Genomic DNA, 24548 nt, shown 5'->3' with positions numbered 1-24548 from the left:
CAAACAATACGGAATGGTCTTCCTACAATATAATTTGAAATTAAGTATTTGCCGACTGTGCCATAGAAAATTGCCAGTCAGACCGTCCTCAATCCACCAATTTTGCCAACACTGCTCACCGACCACCCCGACAACTACCATCCAATTACAAACGCCAGATCTGTCTCAACTGGAATGACAGTCCAGATGGATGTACCCGCTCCCCGTGCCGTTACAAGCATCTGCAAGAAGCTTACAGCTCATACCACAAGTGAGTTCCAGCTTGGACAACTCACCTCATGAATTCTACTGATGATGTCAAAGTTCCACATGGAGCCACAACCATTACCACACCACTTATTACAAGAAACTGGGCAAGATTGGTAGCAAATCACCACAACAGGCAGCTAGCACAGCTTTTCATCACTGGCATTTCCCAGGGCTTCCGTATTGGGTTCAAACAGCCACCCAAGCCCCTTAGATCAGCAAGAAGAAATCTGAGGTGTGCCCTCGATCACCTAGAAGCAGTATACCAAAAAGCTTCTGCTCCCTCACCCACAGAACTGCAGACTCAGCCATCCAGCATATCCAGCACTTAGGGAAGGGCACTCTATTGGCTAAGATTGATATAAAAGTGCTTTTAGACTACTACCAGTTCACACATCAGATCGTCACCTACTGGCAATGAAATGGGACCATGCATTTACATAGACACCTGTCTACCATTTGGACTCCGCTCAGCTCCAAAGCTCTTCAACGTATTAGCTAACATGCTTTCCAGGATACTTGAGTATAGACAGGTAACACCAGTTCTCCATTACCTGGATGATTTCCAGATTTTGGGACCACCAGAATCATTAACCTGTGCTGATAATCTACCCACTATCAGAAGAGTGTGCACTGAATTAGGCATCCCACTTGCCTTGGAGAAAGTAGAGGGGCCATCAGACTGCCTTACTTTTCTCGGGTTCACCTTAGACACCAACAAGATGGAAGCTTGGTTCCTAGATGAGAAGCTGCAGGGAATTCGCAGCCTACTGTCAAACAAAAAGCTACAAAGGGGGAAATACTATCCCTAGTGGGTTTGTTACAGCATGCAACTAAAGTGGTTAAACTTGGAAGAATCTTTGTATCTAGAATGTACAGTGAGGCAGCCTGACTCAAACGCTTGTCATTCTACATCCGTCTTTCAAAAGGCTTACGTTCAGACTTGAAATGGTGCATCTATTCAAAAGTAATTACAATGGCATGAGCTTCCTTGAGGGATTTACAACACCACAGAAACATGATGTCCAAATTCAGACAGATGCCTCAGGAACCTGGGATGTGGTACTCTGTTCGAAAATTATTGGCTTCAGCTGGAATGGTCAATGGAGTGGAAAAGGACAGACATCATGGCGAAGGAGCTAGTTCCAATTGTCCTAAGCTGTGCTGTATGGGATCCTCTTCTACCTGGAAAGTCCATAGAATTCAAGTGTGACAATAAAGGCCTTGTGGATGCCATCAATAAAGGGTCATCTAAAGGACCACAGTCATGCACTTGCTCAGATGTCTATGGTTCTTTTCCGCATTCTTTGAAGTCAGGATTTCAGCATCACATATTCCTGGGGTGCTTAACACTGCAGCTGATATGTTATCTGGAAACCGCAAAACCCAGTTCCTACGCTCTCACCCTCAAGCTGCCCACAAACCAACACAAGTTCCAGCCTTACTTCTACGAATTGTATCTCCCAAACGACTTGATTAGACTTCTCGTGCCTTTCTGCATCACTTCAACCGTACAATCAGCATTGTCCGGATGTACTAACCACATCTCATTGACTTCAAAAACAGAATATAGATTAAACATTCACACATATAGTATGCTTACTGTCTGACATAGTTGTATTACCACTGTACACACACACCTTCAGCTGATACTCTTTGTCATTATTATTATTATCAATATCATGTCAACTATTAAGCACTATTTGCACAATCATAATCCTTGTTACTTGAACATGTGACTCCTCCAATATGCTCCGCAGGTTGCAGTCGGCTCCTTGCTTCAGCTCACCAGTTCCTGGCAGCAGGCCTGGCTACATCAACCATGACTACCTACTCAGCAGGCAAACAAAGATATGTCAAGTTCTGCAAATTGGTTAAATTTCAGGTGACTTCAACAACTGAGTCCACTCTAATATTGTTTACAACACACCTGACAACTGCTGGCATCTCGCATGCCTTCATCAAAGTCTACCTTTCTGCCGTGCAACACATGCATGTTACGCGGGGCCTGCACAGCAAATTCAACCAGCAGCTTATGCCGCGACTTCAACTCATCCTAAAGGGCATTAAAAGACAAGAAGCAATCCACTTACCTTTCCAGAATATGGCTTCCAATCACCATACAGATCCTTCGCAAGATACAAGCCTTCCTTTTCAAAAAGAAATCATCATACTTAAACATTATGCTTTGGGCAATGTGTTGCTTTGCTTTTTTGGCTTCCTACGGGTCAGTGAATTTACCATCCCTAGTGCTGACTCATATGATTTATCCTGTCAAGGACATTTCCATCAATAGCAGGGACAATCCTCATTTACTACAAGTAACCATAAAACAGTCAAAAACTGACTCTTTTAGGAGGGGCATACACCTTTACATGGGAGTGACAGATGGTAGAATTTGCCCAGTTAAGGCAATACTGTCATACCTAGCCATGAGAAGTGGCCAGGCCAGGCCTCTTTTTGTGACGAAGGAGGGCAAGGGCCTTACTCGCCAAATGTTTAGCTCAGCACTGAACTCCTTACTTCAACTGGACTGCAAGCATTATAATACCCACAGTCCGGATTGGGGTAGCTACCTCAGCCATACAAGCCAGGATCCCTGACAGTCAAATCAAAATGTCAGGTCACTGGAAAAGCGACACCTACCAGTGTTACATCCCCTACAGAGCCTGCCAAGTTTTCAAAGACGTTGGTGACCAATCATGAAGAACTGCGGTCTCAACCAAGGATCCTATTTTGAATTCTTGTTATATTCTCATCTGTACAAACCCTATATGTGACTGAATTTTGGAAAACCGTCGATATACACACAACAGTATTTTTGTAATAAAACGCATTTTAAAACTATGGGTAAAAAACGCAAGCTCCAGAAAAAAAATTATGCAAGTTTTTATCGCCTTGCTGGTGGGCAAATTAAGCCGCCAATGGATACATCCTGGGCATCATCTTGTTCGCCTGTCCATAGGGAGTACAGAAATCTTTGTTTCATCTCCACACACACAGATTCCAAAGTTACAGACATTTGTTTACGTTGCGGTTACGAAATAATTTACTGACGATCGTTTTTCAGTGAATCTGCCTTCCTTCTCGAACAAAGAAGCATGCCTGGGGGAAAAACTATACCTTGGTGGATGCAATAATTTATGGAGAACACAATGAGCCAAGATTCAATTCCATACGTCATTGTATCAGTAAGTTATGATGGTTTATGTAAGCGCTTGTAGATTCTTTTCTCGATAGCTTCTGTACATATCAAATAATTTGCTCGTCCGGCTGTCTGGTGCTGTATTTCCAATGCTGCTTAACTTAGGAAGCTGAAACTTGGCTAGTCCATTCCTCTGTCCCTGTAGAAAACAAAGAACAAATAAAATGCATTTTGAAAATTGTGCGGATATCGACGGTTTTCTAAAATTAGGTCACATATAGCAAAATAAATAAATAAATAAAGCATATGTGCATACAGTACCACTCAAATGTAACGTCGCACTCGCTCGCATTATTTCACGAGTGGCGAGTTTACTTGTACGATTCACGAGTGAATCGTGAGCCTGGAACACTTGCGCGACACTCGAGAGTGCAACAATTACGAGTGACTTTATCTGCACGAGAGTAAAGACCAGCAGGCTAGAGCGAGTGACTCAACATTTGAAGTACTCGAGAGTGAAAAGGTCGAAGTACACAATAGAGAAATGTTAGCCAGTGCGCTGCATTAAGAAAAGTAGAGATGCCGGAGTGGAAACACGAAAACGAGCTATAATTCTTAGTCGCCTGGGGTATAAACCTGCCACTATTCACGACAGGCTACGAGAAGAGGAAATCCACGTGGACATTAGAAGTATTCAGCGGTATTCAAGAAGGAAGGTAAATTCAGAAGGTAATGAAGCTGGTTGTACACGAAGCTAATAGCTGTTTGACAAGTTAATTACGTTGTTCGCGAGTGACCACGCTCATCGAAATGGCGTAGTGATGTTGTTGAAGAAGTTGTAACTGAAGAATTATTGCATTAGTTGTACCTGAACAAGGTCTTGTAGCAGCTACTATATCTCGTTTTCTCCAGCTGCCAATCTTGTTACGGACGAATTCTAATGCCAACTGCAGTGAGCGATGATTTCAATCGCCTAAGTTACGAATTCAATCACCAAAGCCTGTAATGTCTTAAGAGGGCTTGACAGCGATTTGCTTCATTGTAAAGAGTGAAAGTGAGACAAAGAGTGAGCTACCATTGTAGTAAACACTGTCCAGCATGTGCCTTTCTTTGTGTTGGGGGTGGTAGCCAAGGGAAGTCCTTCAAGCCCGGTTTAAAAAATTATAGTAAATACTCCGTTCGGCGAGTCCATGCCGACTCACTATGCGTACGAGTCAGCATTTATAGTGCACTCGCGAGCCTCTGTATTTATGAGTCACTCGAGAGTTGGAACTCGCGATTATACATCCCTCGCCATGCTCTCGCAGGTATATGCTAGTATCTCAAATGTAGAGTGTGAGTGCCGGAGTAACGAGTCACGAGTGTCGCGCAAGTGCGACGTTACATTTGAGCGGTACTGTATTTATGAGCATGTGTTTACAAAATATTAGTTTTCATATGTACATACATAATAAAATTTTATAGAAAATTCAAAAAAAAAGGAAGTGGCAAAAAAAAAAACTATGTTCACTGAGATGGCTAATTGGAAAGATGCAATACAAATAACACCTCTCCTTACAATAGTTTACTTGTTCCACTTTCCTTTGATGGTCCCCCTTTCTATGGCTTGAGTACATGGAATTCAGACGAACATAAGCAATTCCTGATACCAAATTCCATCTTACCCAAGTATCTGTTGTTTTAAACCAAAAGAACCCATTCACGTTTTGGCTACAAAAACAGAGTTGAATTTTATCCTGCAAAGGCAGCCGAGACCCCATACATTTACCAAACTACCTCCACAATCAACAGCTTGTGGGAGGTGAAGATTACTCATAGCACCAAAGGACAAGATACCTTTCACTCCAAAGAATAGATGAGTGACCAACATTAACTGGTTTGTTACTCATTAGTATTCTTGAAGCTGAATGATGATTCTTTGAGTTTATACTAGTGTTTTCAATGACAACCAACAAAGACAGTCAAGAATCTGGTGTGATGAGCATAATGCATAGGACATTGTTTTAATCTGACAAACACTAACTATATAGAAAATAAATTGGTCAGTAAGTAAAATGTATGATTGCTTTACCAATTGTTGTTTTTTACTCTTTGTATGGTAACTTCTTTGTGATTTTTACTATGTAAACATTAACTGTATAACTATGTAAGTTTGTACGTAAGTCTACTGCAATTATTTACAGGTGTAATTACAAATAGTTTAGTACACAAGTATCATCATACTGGGAAATTCAAACTTTGGCTATCCACTCCTTTGTTACTGTAGAAAGTAGGGAAGCAATAAAATGGAATTCAAGGAATGTGCAAAATGACTGGATTATGCTCAGCGGTTCACATATTATACTAATGGACATTTGTGACCCAGTCTGGTAAAACCAGTCTTATTACCTATTAAAAGTGTCAAGAAATGTTTTAATATTTAAGGTGTTGTAGCTTTGCAAATGGTTGAAGCTGCAGTTAGCAAATTTTCACATTTTTTACACCAATTCCTTACCTTTTAGAGCATCTGCTGTACAAGTAGCCAACAGCTACTGTAAGTTTCCTGCTAGTTTTTGACTCAATACTGATTGTATCAAGCAAGCTCCAAAAGGAATAGGTAGCTACTGGGGTCGGAAAAGGGCAAGAGGCTGTTCAATAAACATTAAGAAAGAAGCCATAGGAATGAATTAGGCCAAGTTATGAGCCATTCAGGTCCAAAAATTGGCTATAATGAAATGAAATTTACAGCACAGGTCTTTATTCAACACCACGGAGCTGTACAATCACATACAGCCATCCCCAAGTTGGCCTGAACTCCTTTAGGGCCTCAGACTAATCATACACCACTGTGTTTGGGAAAAGCAGACCACTCAAGTCTAGCTGATTTTGATAATGAAATTTGATAGCTCATTCATGTGGCTTTGTGCTCTTGGTGTAGAATTAAATATGCCGTCATGAGTGATAAGACCGGTTTTCCCAGGCCCAATAATCCCTACACTTTACTTTATACCATGACCAAATTAGGGAAATACACCTGCAAGTATTTAGACTACAACAAGTTTGATACTGAAATTTGATTGGCTGAAAACGTGGTCTCTAAATCTCGTAGAGCCACGGTCATGTCCAATAGAGACCACGCTCTGAGGCGATATGAAATACGATAAATACGCGCCTGTAACATTGGCAACGCATGGGCGTTTAAATGGCTAGTAACAGCCATACTGAATTAGAGGGAGGTGTAATGGGCTTGTTTGTACTAATCAACACTACATTACTTGCTTACAAGCAGCTGTCGGGGCACAACAACAGCAACAATGAGTTGTAGTCCAGTTGCTGAGTCCAGTACTTCGATACATAGCACGCGCCTGTAACATTGGCAACGCATGGGCGTTTAAACGGGTAGCAACAGCCACGCTGAGGTCCCGCCATGTAGGGAGGTGTAGAGGGCTTATTTCTAGTAATTAGCCATACATTTCCCATTTACAAGCAGCTGTCAACTCAAGATACAGTAACGAGTTGTAGTCTAAAGAAGTTAGACGTCAAGAACCACTGGGTTCTACGGGATTTAGAAAACCCTCAGGCACTTAGTAGCGCCCTCACTGCACTCGGGCGCTACAGCCCAGGGCCTTCGAGTTTTCTAAATCCCGTAGAACCCTGGTTCTTGACATCTAACTATTATATAGACAACCTCACTTGTTTCACTACTTTCCAGCTTTTCCCTTGTTTTAATAACTTTCTTCTTTGATCTCTCTGGTCCAATCTAAAATTAAGAATTTTTCCTTCAACTTGTCTGTTTACTTTAATAACATAATTATGGATACTGAACCGATGAATGCCACATCAAAAAAAGAATGGTACTAGGCATGCCATAAATTTGCATCTGAACACTTCTTCCAACAATCAACTACTATAAAGTGAAGCAACCATTCCACTCTGCTTTCAGCTATGTTCCACCCATTCTACAACATTACAAATGAAGAACAGCACAAGAAGTGTCACTGCAACATGGACAATACAAGCAATAAACGTGATAGCTAATAAACACAACCACAGACCAGAAGCCATATTACACTATCACCCTCTTGTGTTATCAACAAAAAGAACTGGGACACAATGGAAGACAAAGGGAAGTCCATTCATTATACGTGTTATATGTGACCGGATCTGTGAAAACAGGACCTAATCACATATTTTGCGAATTCTTGTTTATTAAATATTTATAATCTATTTAACCAAATGTACCGACTGGCAAAGTTTCAGCTCCATATGCCAATAATTTTGGGAGTTTCAGCCCCTACAAAGTAGCAACAACAGAAATATCAATTTCTACAGCAAGTATAGGGAAAATAAATTACAGGCGCTTACAAAAACAGTTGCAACTTACCAACAGATTGAGGTACGGAGCTACAATTTTCACCATCATATACGCCATGAACTGGGAAATCAATTACTGGGTAAGTTTTTCCTTTACTCACTCTCCTTAACTGCATACAAAGGCAAAATTTGTGAAGAAAAATCGATTGCATACGATTGCTTTGACGTGATGTAAACAAACGCTCATAACTTCCATATCCTTGGGTCTACTGTAACAAAACAAAGATTTTCCAACCGCTTTGGAGTAGGCGAATAAGGTGATATCCAGGTTTTTATTGTTATTCCCTTCTTTCACTATGAAAGAGGCGTTCAAAAATTTATGGATTTTTTTCAATAATATGCAAGTGTTTCACCCAATGTATTCAATGCTTTATACTGTCAATTAGGCTTGTGCGATTTCGCAGATCCGGCCATATATGTACTGCAGTTGGTGAAAAGGCACATCTTGGGATGAAGCAACATTAAACAGTGAAGAAATCAAGCTCAAGGTCTTATCTATTGTCGAGTTATGCTTGGCTGGAGGCATCAGTTAGTTAGTTAGTTAATCAGTCAGTCTGAAGAAATTTTTTTTTTTCACAGAAATTTGTTGGAAGGGTTTAGAGTTGCTCGAAGACATTATGAGTTTTGCTATGTCTAACCAACATTGTCAAGCTGCTGTTTTTTGGGCAATAATGTTGGGCAAGAAAGCCCAAACCTCTATGATCCCTAATACACTGTAGATAATAGTTTGAACTTCTAAAATTTGTTGATAAACTATCAATCAATAAATTCAACAAAATTGAATGGCATTGTATGTATCTACAAATAAATGTATAATCCCATGTACATAGTCTCTCAATACATCTCAGCATTACCACTCAAGTGCAACATCGTTTCGCATGAGTGTGAGCAATTAAAAAATTTGCTAATTAAAGGGTGTGGCACCCATTTAATTCACAAGTCTGCATCCCTTGAGCTGAAGGGATGTACAAGCAGTCATGAATAAAATGGATGCCACACTCGAGGGATGAATACTTGTGAACGAAATGGGTGCCACATATTTTAATTAGTGAGTTCTAATCAGTCACATTCACATGAAATGATATTGCATTTGTCAGCGGTATGTACCATAATTAATTTTATAATACATGTATGTACATACGTAGCTTCAAACTCCCTGCAAACTGTGCACAAAACATACAATAACATTAACCTCTTTAATTTCCTTGGATAACTCTATGTTCATTTGTTCTAATTTTTTGTTGCTTTTCTCAAGATCAACTTCCTGTTTTTCTTTCCATAACAGAGTATTAGAACCACTGTTATCTCCGGAAGAAATAAGCAATTCATGAGGTAGTGTATCTGGAACAGAAATACCTTCTTTTATGACCTTTTCAGCAAGCCACATAACTGCACAAAACTCATTGATTGAGATACCACCACTCTGATCAAATAGTCTCCTAATATAGAAATATAGTACAATCGCATCAATAGGATTACTGAAATTTATAGCTTAAGTAAATACATTTTCTGATACATTAACTTTTAATTGATATATTACATTCAAGGGTATATAGCATGCATATACGTACTGTACATATAGTATCCACACCAAAACCATTCTGACATACATACCATATATTGGAAATATTGGCTTTGTCCAATTGCAGCTGACTTAGCACTGAATGCATCTTTTCATCTGCATACATACATGTATTAATATACACTTTAATTAAGAAATGTACTGTCATCTTTAATGCTGTACAAATGTGCTGCTATTAATGCCGTATGCATGGTACATTTGGTGATCTAATTTGGCGAATTGGAGAAGAATGGAGATTGCATGGTGAACATTTAGTTTGACAAAAAGGAGAACAATGGAGATTGGCAAACGCTAGTTTAATTTAACGAAACATTTCGCGATTATGTGAGAGTATGGAGTCCTACAAGAGTGAAAAAGTTGTTCATGGTCATCATGTTTATGAAAGTGTGACAACGCCATTTATCGGAGAATTAATTCGCCACCAGGAAAGTGGAAACAGAAATGATCCATTTGCAGTGGCAGTATCGAAACCAGCTGCCTCAGATTCACTCATGGTTGACGGCCACGTGCCCCAAAAGATTTCTGCTGCTTGCAGTGTATTTTTGGAGTTGAGGAATAATTTGTTGTACTGTAATAGGACCGAGACAGTACTCGACAGATTTAAGACAGGGAGGCCTCGACATGCCATGTAAACTAACGTTCACTGGCGTTAACCCCCAGTTGTCCAGTGTAGCAAGACTTGCCAAGCGCTTTGGAATTCCAAAAAAAGAAAATTACCAGTAGATGGAGAACATAGTGACAACAAGGAAGAATCACATCCTAGTAAAAAGCAAAAGGATGTTGCAGCTCAAGAGCCAGAGGTTGTCTGTATAGAAGATGTACTAATAACAAATGAGCAAGATGGTGAGTCTCAACAATTTCATCAAATTCTGAAATTGTAGTTTTCCCTGCTGTTGAATATTTTCTCTTCGTGTATCCTATTCAATCAAATAGACCTAGCTCAACTTTTGGTGCTATTAATATGACCACCACAAAAATGTCCATCATGCTGCCTAAGCCTGGTTACATCTCTTGCTGCTACAATCCCTTCTGCTGCTGCCATCGCTACAGTTGCATTAACAACAGTGCCTGTCAATCTAAGAGACTCAATATACTCTTGGACAGCAATGTCCATTTCCTCACCAAGTTTCAAGGGCCTTTTCCTCTCCTTTGGCTCAAGAGTTTCTACACTGTCACTGCTTCTCCTGCTTTCTTTGGATCCGTAGATGCTTCTTCACACACTTTGTTTAATGCGACTAAGTATTTTGACTTTAACCGCCTGGCTGTTGATTCGTTGATTTGGATCTTCCATAGTGAACTATAATGAGTTGCAGCTTCGTCAGGCCGTGGTCCACAGCGTATTTCCTAAATTGAGCTCTCAGTAAATGTTACACTTTCCTCTATCTGTGGACTTCGACAATTCCATAGCATTGGCTACAGCTTCATCAGCCATTTAAATCCACTTGGGTACAGGTAATACCGGTAGTTTCTTGTCATCTTCGTCCTTGTTTACCCTCCTAAAGTACTTGTATAATGCCATGTACTCCAGAACATGGAATCATATAATGATAGCAATTAAAGTTTAGTGGTGATTTTCTTTGGCGATTGGCAGAGAATTCTCCAAACCACCAAATTAAAATCATCGCCAAATGTACCACGCATATGGTATGTGCATGCATGTATGTGTAGCTTTAATCTACACATGTAGGTACACAAGAATTCTTATATGTACGTAGCTCTACCTAGCTACATGAAGCCATCAACCACAGATGTACTAATGTATTGGTCACAATCCATCTATCTGTTAATCTAATTTACATTGCCTGGGTATATGACAGTATTTACGTAATTACTATTCAATGCAATATTATAGAAATACAACGATTTGTAATCACCATATATATCAATGTGCCATTACTATAGTTCTTAGAAATGCTATCACTTAACTTCTTACATGAAAGTATTCCTCTGTTTTCCCTGTCTAATTCACGAAATGCTTGCTGAAATCCCCCTAGCTTATTCATTGGAATTTTCCACAATGATGGAGTGGCTGAATGTGGATCAGTTTGACAAACATCACCAGCCACTTTAGAAGACTAAACAATAATAAACAAGTTTTTATGTACTCTTGGGAATATATGTACAACATGAAATATACAAATCCTAAATCACACAGTACAATAGTACTGTATAGTACACAGTACAATAGTACTGTATAGTAGGGAACACGAAGGAGTAGGCATGGCCCACAAAATACGTAACATCACCCAAAAAGCAGCCTCAATTTTCCCTGACGAAGATGAGGCAGTATTGGTTAGGTAATACTAAGCCTAAACAAGCTTTCAGATCAACCTGACATACTTCCAACAACTTGCTACAGAATTTAAAAAAAAAATCTATTTAACGGAATTTTCTAGTGACTGACTGACTGAGTAACTGACTGATGCCTTTAGACCTTGTAAGTACTGCAAACATTGTACGTAGTTTGTACACAGTGGGTGTACAATGAGAATAACAAAATTGTATGAAGGTGCAATTTACAACTACTTGCGATTCTTCTACTGCCTTCCCCAACCATATTATGTATCATGTTGCCACGATTAATGATGTCATAGCTTTCTAGCAAACAAAAACAATGCTGCTGTTCAAGGCAGTGCATTTTAAGAGTTTAAGAGAGAGAATGGTTGACAAAAACCTGAAAGTATCAACCCCTCTAGGCACACTTACATACTACAATACACTGAATACAGTGTATATTTTACTACAGCAAAACGTACTTGTACTTTACTTAAGTACTTCCAGCATGTACTTGTACTTTACTTAAGTACTACCTTGATTGCTGCATTGATTGCTGCAGGAGTACTTGTACTTGTACTTTGGAGAGTTCAAAAGTACTTGTACTTTACTTAAGTACTTTTAAATGTACTTGGCCCCATGTCTGCCTTCAGACAAGTGTAACTCGATAACGGCTAAGGCTACGGGCTTGATTTTTCACTGTTTTGACATTCCTTCAGCCCGACAGGTGCCTTTTGGCATACCGCAGTACATACAATGCATTCTTCATGGACTTACCAGTGTCCTCCTTTGTGTCCCATTCATCTTTGCTGACAGCGAAAAGTGTCAATTTGGCGATAGCACATGATAGCTTCCTTTCATAACGGAAATAGTCTGTATTTGTCATAGTGGCTATTTTGATATCAGAGGTGTTTTTCAAACAGTATACCGTTGTGTAACCAGTTGAACATAGCCAACAACGAAGCGTAATGGATACTTCACTTTTCAGACAATGATTTATATAACTGGGGCGTGCAGCACCATTTCTTTCTTTCGGTATGCGTGGATTGCAGAGGTGCTTTTCAAACAGTTCTTGATTCGAAATCCTGCGTAACGGGTTGAACATATATAGCTGACAATGAAGCATATTGGATACTTCACTTTTCAGATGATAATTGGGGCGCGCAGCACCATTTCAGATGCGGTATGCGTGGGTTCACCAGTCATAATTATTATTTACAAAAAAATTTAACAAACAAGTACACAGAAAAATGTGGAATTTTAAACTAGAGTAGTGACCATAGCACATCGATAAAAAGTACTGAAACAAGCTGGAGTAGTGCACGATATTAATTCACAGTAAAACAATAAGAAGTGTTATATCCCTACTGTGCTCAAGATACCATAATGGAAATGCACAGTAGGGATATAACACTTTTTATTGTTTTACTGTGAATTAATATCGTGCACTACTCCAGCTTGTTTCAGTACTTTTTATTGATGTGCTATGGTCCCTACTCTAGTTGAAAATTCCAAATTTTTCTGCATACTCATTAGAGTATATTGACAATTGAATGCTCTATTAGGGTGACTGTTCTATTAGAGTATCTCAATCTCGTTTTTCTACACGTAGTAGTTCGCTTTCGAATCATAACTAAGTGTTTTGCAATCCGACTCTTCTGTACTACTGCAAGTACTTTCTATGATGGTTATTCCAGCTACATAACAATTTTCAGCTCATTACTCTAAGCGGTTTGCCTGATAGGTGTGAAAACTAATAGTTTTTTTATTCATAAAAATAGATCCCGTAATTGTGACGCAGGTTGGGTTTTGTGTCATATCTCCATGGTCCTTTTATCTCGATTCTTTTCAAACCACAAAAAGGCACTCCTATGATGGTTACTCCATCTTCATAGCAATTTTCAGCTCATTCCTTCAAGGGGTTTACCCTGTGGGCTGACAGACCTTCGACCTTATTTTACACGAATAATCGGTAATAACTCCGTGAATGTTCATCGGATTCCTACCAAACTTGGTTGGTACTGAGATCTGTTGTAATGAGCCCTTTAAGTGTGCCAAATTTCAGCCCAATTGGAGCATGCATTCGTGTTTTATGGCAGATTTTGCAAAGTGTGCGAAATAAAGCAGAAGAAAAAAACAAAGAAATTAAAATGACATTTTGGTCACTCATATCTCAGAACTGCCTGGAGCAGTTTTCTTCAAATTTGGTATGTAGACTCCCCTACCTGGCCAGCACTTATGTAGCAAATTTGATTCCAATCGGAGAAGGGATCACAGAGCTACATAGGTGTGAAAATTACATTTTCTTTCTTCCTGTCAATATACTCACGGTGTGGCGCGCCGGCTTTTTGGGCCACACGACACTACCATGTGTCTTGATAAGAAAATTAACTACAATGTAGTACTGCTGCAATAAAAAGTACTAAAACAATTTGAATTGGATTAGTACGTAATGTCCAGTTACTATCGCTATTGTGCGTCTAATCTCCATAGCACAGTGGGGATATTCACTTCTTATTGTTTTACAGTATCTGAACATTACGTGCTACTCTGATCCAGCTTGTTTCAGTACTTTTTAGTGGTACTACATTGTCCCTACTCTCATTTAAAATTCCTAATTTTTTTTTATATAATTATGTGACAGCTACAATTAAACTACCTGCTTAGTGACATGACTAGCACCACAATGCTGTCCGGTTGAAGTGTTATCAGGATAGACTGCTTGGCTATTTACGATATCTTCAAGTCTTTTTGCTATGAACTTGATATCAGGTCGAAGATGGGAAGAATCATTCAAACAATTTTTCAGTAAATTTTTAAGCTCCAGGCAATCAACTTCATCAGTTTTGATCATTTCAATGTATTTTGAACGTCGAGCAATTTCAAAACTATCAGTTCCTCCTGTTTTATGGTGTTTAGGGGCAGACGGTCTTGGCCACGTTTGTGTAACGGTGTGTAGCATTATTCCACCATAGCTGAATATGTCTAGGGAGAGATCATTTCGTACAGTAAAGTGAGTGACATTCCACAGTGGTAAAAACTCCCTTCCGGGAAACTTTGTGTTAGCACTGGTGTTTGGTTGTATCAGATTGACTACTCCAGAGTCGCTGATTTTAGCTTGCATTTGAACTGTTCCTGAATGATTTAGGAGAATTTTGTTTGATGATAGTGTACAATGAGCAATTGGCGGATTATAGGAGTGCAAGTACAGCAGACCATGTGATACATGTAACAGAATAGATAACTTATGTTTGAACCCTAGTTGTGTGTTTGAATCAGGACGTGAGCAGCGTTCCAGTAGAGACGTTAAGCTTTCTTCCATCATTTCCATTACCAGTAATGGAAGTCGTCTATAAGTGCCTTCACTTAGGCTAGCACCAAAGAACTGTACTAGGTTTGGGTGTCGTAAATCCGCGATTACTCGACACCATTTTAGGAACTCGTCACAATTATTTGCCCCATAAAACCCTTTGGGAGCAACGTAGAGTTCCTTAGCTGTGCAAGTGGCTCCGCAGTGATTCACTTTGAACACTTTCCCATAGGTTCCCAGCCCGATCTGTTCTTTGGCAGTCTTGGGGGAGAGCCATACTCCTCTGTACTGCGAAGACTTTGAGGAAGACTTAGACATCATGACTGACTCTCTACGGTGCTGCCAGTGTTCCAAAAACCATACAATGACACTTGGTGATTCCTGGAAATCATGCGGGGATTAACATTTCAGGAGCTGTTTACAATAATGATGTCATTCGCTAGGCCGGCAAGTCTATTGGATAGAGTGACGCACCCACAATCAAAAGTGCAGTGATCATTGATCAAGCCGACTTGGATGCATGAAGAGGTGTGTAATTGTCCAGGAAATTGTTGGCATTGAAGATCCTTCAACATGTTAAGTCTTCCTGCTGGTTTATATCATGACTCTTTTACCAAACGTACGCGGTTTAATGAAACTGCGATTCGTTTCAAGAAAACTTTGAATAGTGAGTGAAACGCCATCGCTGTGGAGCCGGTGAGTTTATGTGACCATTTTATGAACCGTCGAGAGAAGTTTCAATGACGAATGTGTTGAAGGCTTGTGGAGTACATTAAACGATCGATTCTTTCCATATGACGTAACACCACCGGTACTCATCCAGATGTTGTCCAACTGTAACAAGGTGACACACCACCAACAACTAGATTCAGAGGAACTGGCAATCTGTTGAGCACATGGCAAGTTTAGACAGTTGAGTAGTGACATCAAGCCATTACTAGAGATTGATGGGTTGAAAGAATCTACAGTACATGTACCACAACAATACCATTCATCGTGTGTAGAGGATTGAATTAGGAATGATTGTGTTCCTATTCATTTTAACTTTTTTATGCAAAATTTGACCAAGAATCAGATTGAAAGAAGTTTTTTTACATCGATACTACAGATGGGTTTTTCTATGCTATCAAATTACACATCACATTACTACAAACTGAGACCACCTTTAGACCTCTTCCCTGCTTTATATGATTTTCAGATGGAAATTGGCCCAGGACAAACAGTTATCGTACCGTCTATGACAATAGTGACTGGCATACTGGGCATAGGTGAGATGATGTTAACGAACTGTGTGTATAATGGTAAACTATTTCATAAAGTAGAACACGAAGCTAATAACATGTATGACTGTTCTCTTCCAATGATCAATGTGGTCAGTACGCTCAGTTGCATTACCAAGTTTAATTTTGCAAATTCTGGTTTGCTTAATTCTAGACACTTGGAACAGTTGGCCATTGCATGCCCCATTGCTTCAATGTCTTAAATTGGAGAATAACGATGACTGTTTTGAAAAGGTTAGAAAGTCTATATATGATTGCCTGTCATTATCTTGGATTGCGTGGATTAAACTTAAAGAAAATTTCATATATAGAAGGTCATGTAAGATTGTGGGAAGTATGGCAGTATGAAGCTTACACATTTAGCAATGGATGTGTGTGTTTTCCATGATCCACTGTATTATTCATTATTGTGTCATAGAACTGATGACAATGGCCTGATTCCTTTGTTTCAGAAATGTGCCAGTTTGCAAGCATTAGAGTTTTTTGAATCCATCATTTTACCGTTCAGAAGCATGCAAGTCTTGTGAAGATGTTGCTGATACAGACACTAAATGGTCATTGTTGTTTCATTTCCCGGCACTTGAGTACTATAGGATATCTAGTAGATATTCAAATGTTATAGAAGATGTTCTCAATGGCTGCAAGGATCTTATGGTTTTGTCATTTGACTATTTCCCACAGATCATTTCCTCAGTTGCAACCACCAATTTACAGCAACTCTACATTGACTCAACATATTATAAAATCCCAGACATCTTCCTGGAGACAGTATCTGTTCATGGTAGATTAGTACATGTCATTTTGAATGTCTCCTCCCTCACTGTTGATGGAATCATCACTCTAGTTAAGAACTCTCCAGAGCTATTGACCCTAAATATTTATGCTGAGTTCCAATTTGAATTGGATTCAAGCAGTCCAGAAGATTATTTGAAAAAAAAGCTTACAGAAATTTTCTAATAGAAAACTTTTTAATGTCGGCTCTCACTTTGTCACTAGTGGCACCATTTTGTGATGAAAGTTTGTATGACCTTTTAAGTGAAACTGATCTTTGCCCATTATGGCATACCTATCGTTCTCCATAGACCAGTATTATTAATGATAGTAGACAATGTAGGTATTTTGTTGATATAATATTATAGTTTTTGCATGTGATGTTATACAAATGAGAGTGCTACACATAGCAGGTAAGATATCGAGCATTTGCTATTCCTTGAGCAAAGGACTTTATCATAATATTGAACATAGCTGTTAGCAAGTGAAATTGTTCTGCAGCAATTGTACCTGTGAAACTACAGCAGACCTGTTCTAGATCTGATACTTTTTTTAGGATTAGGGCTTCTCCCTAATAGTCGATCTTCTTTGTGTCATTGATATACTAATTGTTGCTTTTAAAATGTACTTGTGTGATGCATGTTAAAGCTAGTGTAAATGTATCAAAGAAGAAAGACTTAGAATGTCATCTTCAATTGTTTTCTTATTAGCTGCTACAATTTCCTGATATCCATAATATTAGTGCATTAATAAATGTTTGCAATGCTTTACCCTGATCTGTACTCAGCCAGTTTTGTATCAAAGTATCTAGTGCTGCAATTCAAGCATCTTTCACACAACTCTGTTGTATTTTTATAAATAGTGTGTATATCAATTCCACATAGTTTGCCACTTTCTTCCAGCCATGTTTAATCTTGGTATGCTTCATCATTGGTTCTGTCATAGTATAGCAGTAACTACACTAATGCCTACATTATGGTCAGTAACCTGTATTAAATATAATAATTGCCATGGTGATTTGTGGAATAGAGCTTGACTGTAGTAGATGATAATATGAATTTGTACATGTCTTTACTGGTTGGTTGGCTACAATAAAAACACGTAGGTTACAATAACTGTTCATATTGTCTGTGTTTGTATACGTATAAGCAATATGATTACCTAGCTGCTTCAGTTTGATTATCCTCAGACAAACCAGAATTTAAATCACTTACCAATAGCAGCAATTCAACTCTTTTAAATACAATACAAGATAGCTTACTCTGCAGTTGTTTTTCAATCACAGTTGCAAGTATTGCAAACTGTTTAGTATTTTGATAAATGTTTTTGTATAAGCTACGAACTGAGCTTCACATAAAGGACCACGTAACACTCAGAATTGCATGCTTTTAAGCAACTCCTCCCAATACTTTTAGGATTTCAAATTCAAAGGAGTCCACTACATTCTGGCAGTCTTATCACTTAATCACTAGTCTGTTGAAGTGGTTCTATAGTAACAAACACCATTATTTATGCGACCTAATTTTAGAAAACCGTCGATATCCGCACAATTTTCAAAATAGATTTTATTTGTTCTATGTTTTCTACAGGGACAGAGGAATGGACTAGCCAAGTTTCAGCTTCCTAAGTTAAGTAGCGTTGGACATACAGCACTAGACAGCCGGACGAGCAAATAAATTGATATGTACAGAAGCTATCGAGAAAAGAATTTACAGGCGCTTACATAAACCATCATAACTTACTGATACAACGACGTCCGGAATTGAATCTTCGCTCATTGTGTTCGCCATTAATTTGTGCATCCACTAGGGAATAGTTTTTTTTCCCCAGGCATGCTTCTGTGTTCGAGAAGGAAGGCAAATTCACTGAAAAACGATCGTCGGTAAATTCTTTCGTAACCGCAACGTAAACAAACGTCTGTAACTTTGAAATCCTTTCGTGTATGGAGATGAAACAAAGATTATTGTACTTCCTATGAACAGGCGAACACGATGATGCCCAGGATGTATCCATTGGAGGCTTAATTCGCTCACCAGTGAGGCAATAAAAACTTGCGTAATTTTTTTTTCTGGAGCTTGCGTTTTTTATTTTTTTTTATATATAATTTATTTTTTTAAAGAAAGAAGAACCCGAGGAAGAACCGGCCCAAGTTGGCACTCCCATCCACCACACTCTACGCTAAGATGTTCTATAAAATGGGTTTAGCCTATTCCTACGCCTACAGAGCTACTGAAACAGAACCTACAGAACACAGAATAGAAAAGAAAAAGAAAAAAGGAAACGGCCCCAAGACGCCCCTCCCCCAGTGCAAGGTCAACTGATGCTGGAAAATGACCATTAAAGAGATGACCAGAGGAGGAGCGAGAACCCCTTATGCACATGATGGCAGAGTGCAATAAGGAGAAGCCAACCTGAAGACGGCAGCGAAGCCAGCTCATCACCCTACAGTACGGCGATTTCCACTTACAAGACAGGAGGAAGGCCAGGCGCTTGTAAGCCACAGTGGTGGAGGCACCCATGCCTCCAGAAGTTGAAAAAACAAGAGGACTAAAATTACCATGTTCCACCTCTCGCACTCTCTCCTCATACTGACGGCGCTTCGAAGTTTCATGCTGGCCGGTATAGGGATTACAACGGTTTGAAGGGGCATAAGGGTTAAATATTCTAACATCAAAAAAAGTAGGTTCAAACCGAGAACCCCAGAATCCAGAAGCCTTGATGTCCAAGCGAGCACCGACATCTTGGTTAGCTGTACGTAGGAAATTGCATTTTTTACTCTTAATTTTTTTTTTTTTTTCGATTATGTAAATAACAATAATTATGAACATAACACACGTACATACTGAAAACTACACCATATACTACTACTTATTACCTAACTATATACTTAGTTTTTAAATGCGTTTTATTACAAACGGAGAGGCTATTCGCACGGTCACGTGCTAATCAATCTCGTTATGTACAGACTTTCTCAACCACAAAATTACGTAATACAGGAAACTGGGTTGTCACGTGATCACCGCACAAGCCGTTTTGTGGTCAACAAGTTTTCTGCATAACAATGACGATTGAGTGACCTTTATTAAAGATTTGTTTACAGTGGAGTGGATATGTGTAGCAGGTGACCTCAAGCTACAGTACCCTATGTCTTGGCTTCTGCTTCATGGAAGGTATTATAAAACTCAAATTGTGTAGCTATGCTAACTAACTGAGTAGTGAGTTAAATACTTAGAGTAATAAGTAGTCAGTATAGTGTACTGGTAGTTGTGTATGCCAAGTAGCACTTTCATTACATGGACTCTAAGTAGTGATTGAGCCTTGAGCTAATAATGTATGGCATTGTTATCAGGTGGTTACAAATCAACCAAGCTTACCAACCAATGTCTGTAACCTTACCAGTTATCGCTGCACATGGGATAACGTTGGGATTTGAACTTTGATTAGTACAAATGCCTGCTTTGTGCTGTTTCCGTATAGTATAGGTGAAGCGACATAGCCAACCTGGCCGATTAGAACATTGGCTTGGTAATTGCAGGTTCCAGGTTCGATCCCCCCACTCCAACTGTAAGTTGCAGTTTCCTTGAGCAAGAGACCTACCTACTATGACTGTATAACTGGGACTTGGGGAAGCTAGTGTCACTTAGTGGTGTTGGGGTTATGAGTTCCATGGGAATTTACTGGTTACTTGCAAAATGTAAAAACAAAATCACGTGCAGAATTTCTGATGAAAATTTGTGTTCTGCCTATCATATGACAATCAGAATACATATACATCATGTTTTGCTGGCAAAGTGTTAACTACAATCCTTGCTATATAGTTCAAGATATTCGTATCACAGGTCACATGTTTGATCATGTATTTGTTCTTATACATTTTTGCAATTAACCTGAAAAATCAGTAGAAACTAGGGCTGAGCGATACTGCCATTTTAGTATCACGATCGATACTAAAGCCACTATTCACGATACTGAATAGTTCACGATACTTACAAATAAGTCAATCATAGCTGGTGCTACATAGCATATTGCTCAGCATTCCTGCAGGAAGTCCTTATAGGTGATAACAAACTAGCCACTATCATCCTTGTTTACAGTAACGGTTATTGTAACACATGCTTTGAGGTTGTTGTGGTGTTCCTAGTAGAAACATGATCAGTATCCCAATTTCATGGCTTGTGTTGTACTCTTCTTGATGTTTTCCACGAACTCTATACAGCGTTCTTCACTTCGTCATTTAATAGCACTGTTGCACAGAATGTTCAGAAATTATGACTGGCATTCATTTGATACTTGACGTTTGTTTAGTAGAACAATTACTTGTATCCTCCCAATTGTGTTGTGCATATCAATCTTATACGGATTGTTTTATTTTGCAGAGTATTAAAACAAGATGCTTTGAGGTTGTTGTGGTGGCCCTAGTAGAAACATGATCAGTATCCCAACTTCATGGCTTGTGTTGTACTCTTCTTGATGTTTTCCACGAACTCTATACAGCGTTCTTCACTTCGTCATTTAATAGCACTGTTGCACAGAATGTTCAGAAATTATGACTGGCATTCATTTGATACTTGACGTTTGTTTAGTAGAACAATTACTTGTATCCTCCCAATTGTGTTGTGCATATCAATCTTATACGGATTGTTTTATTTTGCAGAGTATTAAAACAAGATGTCACAGAATTCACCAGCTTGGGCAATCCTGATGTAAGTGTTTGTGATTTTACTATAAACTATATGCAATCATGAACATGGTTATGTAAAAAAAGTTGTAGGTGTTGATCGATCCAACTATATTCTAAATGTCATTACTACCATACAGTATTTCTTTATATAAAAGCCTGGTCTTGTATCTCCTTCTTAGCTGTACTGACACAGCCTGTAAATGTATCAGGCAGGCCCCAGTATTTATTTTCAAAGTGTGCTGGAAACTCCCTGGCTTATAATCGAGACAGGCGTTTATTTGTATGTGGCTTTTATACGAAATATGGTATACATGTACCGTGGAATTTGTTAATCAGGGTACTTGAAAATAAGGACACCTGCATATTCTGGACACTTTGTAATGGTTAACAGTTAAACTTATCTTCACTGTAAGCATTAAAAATCTTCCCAGTATAGAGTGATAAAGAATTTCTTGCTCTCAAAATAATGGAGTATGTGTTGTACATATTAAGAGGACTATGTTCTAGATTACACATACTCCATAACAAGGAATACCCATCTACTCTAAGTTACATGGAACTGAATTGGGTGTCCTTAGTAGGGAGCTTGATTTAAGTGGTGGTTATTTGCATTACCTATATAGGTTTGTAGTTTTAGATAAAGTAACCTCAGTGCCAATAACTGTCTATCCAGTGCTTTTTTTACAAGTTGTCAGTAGTATGATCAGAGAAGGAAGGAAACAATTTAGGACTATTAAAAATACAAATAGTTGTTTTCTGGGACAAACTAAAATGAGTGGACAATGTGAAGTGTGATCAGACACTTGTTTAAAGTATATACCTAGTTAGTGTTACCAAAACACTATTTTATAGATTTCATTTTGGAAAACTAATTATAAGTGTTTTAACAAAAGAAATGCTGACACAAAGTGCAATCTGAATACAACAACCCCTGTTTGCTAGTGTTGTATTGTGACTATTGAGGTGCTTATGTGGTAAAATTCCAGATACACTATGCAATTAACGAAATAGTTTTGAGTGGGGCTTTTATATAGTGTTACCGACCTCTGTATAATGATAATTAAAGTGGGGTGGACACCAACTAGGCTTTAAAATAAAGGAAGAAAACAACAAGACTGAAGGGGGCTGTGTTGGCTCTTTAGAAAATGTAATGCATTAAAATTTGTAAAGAAAATCATACATCTATCCTCCTCACCCCATACACACAGACTAACACAACGATATTTACATCATTCTTTCCTGCTGAGCCAGAAGGATGCCAAGGCCCAAACTGTCATTTGAATGGCACCTCTCAAAACTATCTTTACAGTAGCAAGGAACATTATATTTATTAATTTGTGGTCATACAGTACATGGAGATATATTTGTTTATATAACTTTGGTTGTAAATATTGTTATTATTTTGTTTTATACGTAGCTACTTTCAGTTATATTAACATAAGCAGAAATGGGTGATACTAATTACAAACCAGCACTATCCCCACCCAAGGTGTATATTATGTGCTGAACCCTGGGACCAAGGACCTGGGGATCCAACTTTTCTTGGAATTTTATACATTTCCCTGTGTTTACACCTTTAAGTCACGACATTTCATCTCGCATGGTCAGACCACTTCTATATCATCATTACCTCGCATAATATCTATGATTAAAAGCATCTTGAACAGTCTGGACTGGTTGCTCATTTGGTTATCCCATGAATGCACTATCATATTACCTAACTGGAGACGAACTATTTTCCAAGAAGCGATCACTACTGGCTATACAGGCAGTTAGGCTTGTGTACTTCTGCATGAAGGCAAAATGTTTAAGTTTTATAAAGGTCACTATGTGGCTGGATTCACTGGAAGTGTGAAAATCAGCATCCATCAGGCCTGTACTAACCAGTCTTTCAGAGTAGGCACTAAATGCTAGGCATCATGTGAAGCATTGTGATGGAGAGTAAGTGGTCTGGCCATGCAAGTCTGGATGCTGGCATGTGACTTGGAGGTACCAATAAATATTGTGAGTTATACATGGTCCCCACTGAGGACCCACCCAACTTTTCTGAGGACTCCTCAGTACTGCTTGTATTATGTACACTAGTAATCATTATTGTTATTTATATTCCAGGAGGTGAGAAGTCTATGTGATTGCAGGTGTGCTCATTCAACACTTCCCAGTTTTACAGTGAAGAACCTTTGGTGATGATGTCCAGATAGGGTCAAGCTTAAGGCAGCAATCAATGTGTAAAGTTGTAAATTTGTGTAACTGACAATTTGATTGTAGCTAGCTATCTACAGTACCAGTGTTGTTCTTTACTTTACATAGGTATTTGTGGAATAATCTATAATATATAGACGTGGGATTTTAGTTTGCAACATGCACTCAAATGTTGAACAATATACATCAGTGTAATATTTACCACAGCAAGAATATTAACCCTCATGTCGGTATTGTAATTGCTATTGTCTCTCTATACTGATACAATATGAACCATATATCTAAAACTGACTGCAATGCTATTCAGTATTGGAGCCTGTGGCCTGTTTTTGTTTGAGCCTAGGTAAATTTTTTGACTGGTGTGTAGTTCCAACACCGTAACATAGATGGAATAAATAGTTGTGTATGAATTATTTTGTGTACATAGTCAGAATTTTTATGCCCTAAGTGTTAAGGTCACACATCTGGTGAATGTGCAGATAGTACATTTGATGAAATTACATATCTCACCACTTAAATAATTGTTTTGCAAGTCTTGCCTTTTCTATACCTCTCATGTCTTCATTTTCACAAAAATCTACTAGTGCCTTTCCATGCTCATTTTGTGTTAAGCTTACTCCACCTACCAATTCTCCCCTCACAGACCAAAGTCTGCCAGTCCACAGTCCAGGATGAGCATCCACCAGTCTTTATCTTGTCTGGCT

General features: G+C 38.8%; 1 protein-coding gene and 1 long non-coding RNA gene across 4 annotated transcripts in view; one reads left to right on the top strand and one right to left on the bottom strand.

Moving 5' to 3' along the window:
* The window catches only part of LOC136257207 (uncharacterized), a 181438-nt gene extending 166115 nt beyond the window's left edge, over positions 1–15323 (bottom strand). The window contains exons 1-4 of one of the 3 annotated variants that reach the window (XM_066050284.1): positions 14260–15323; positions 11260–11401; positions 9359–9422; positions 8937–9183 (exon numbers count right to left, since the gene is read on the bottom strand). In XM_066050284.1, coding sequence (XP_065906356.1) covers positions 8937–9183; positions 9359–9422; positions 11260–11401; positions 14260–15231 — 1425 coding nt within the window. In that variant the 5' untranslated portion in view covers positions 15232–15323. The remainder of the gene's footprint in view (positions 1–8936; positions 9184–9358; positions 9423–11259; positions 11402–14259) is intronic. The other 2 variants (XM_066050282.1, XM_066050283.1) reach the window with 2 other exon arrangements.
* Positions 15324–21342: 6019 nt separating this feature from the next.
* LOC136257219 (uncharacterized) lies at positions 21343–24122 on the top strand. Its single transcript, XR_010701847.1, has 2 exons — positions 21343–21664; positions 23755–24122. It is a non-coding gene; the product is annotated as an uncharacterized lncRNA (long non-coding RNA).
* The last annotated feature ends 426 nt before the right edge of the window (positions 24123–24548 follow it).

Source organism: Dysidea avara, chromosome 6 (assembly GCF_963678975.1).
Source record: "Dysidea avara chromosome 6, odDysAvar1.4, whole genome shotgun sequence".
Lineage (NCBI taxonomy): Eukaryota > Metazoa > Porifera > Demospongiae > Dictyoceratida > Dysideidae > Dysidea > Dysidea avara.
This window is presented reverse-complemented; position numbering and strand designations above follow the sequence as displayed.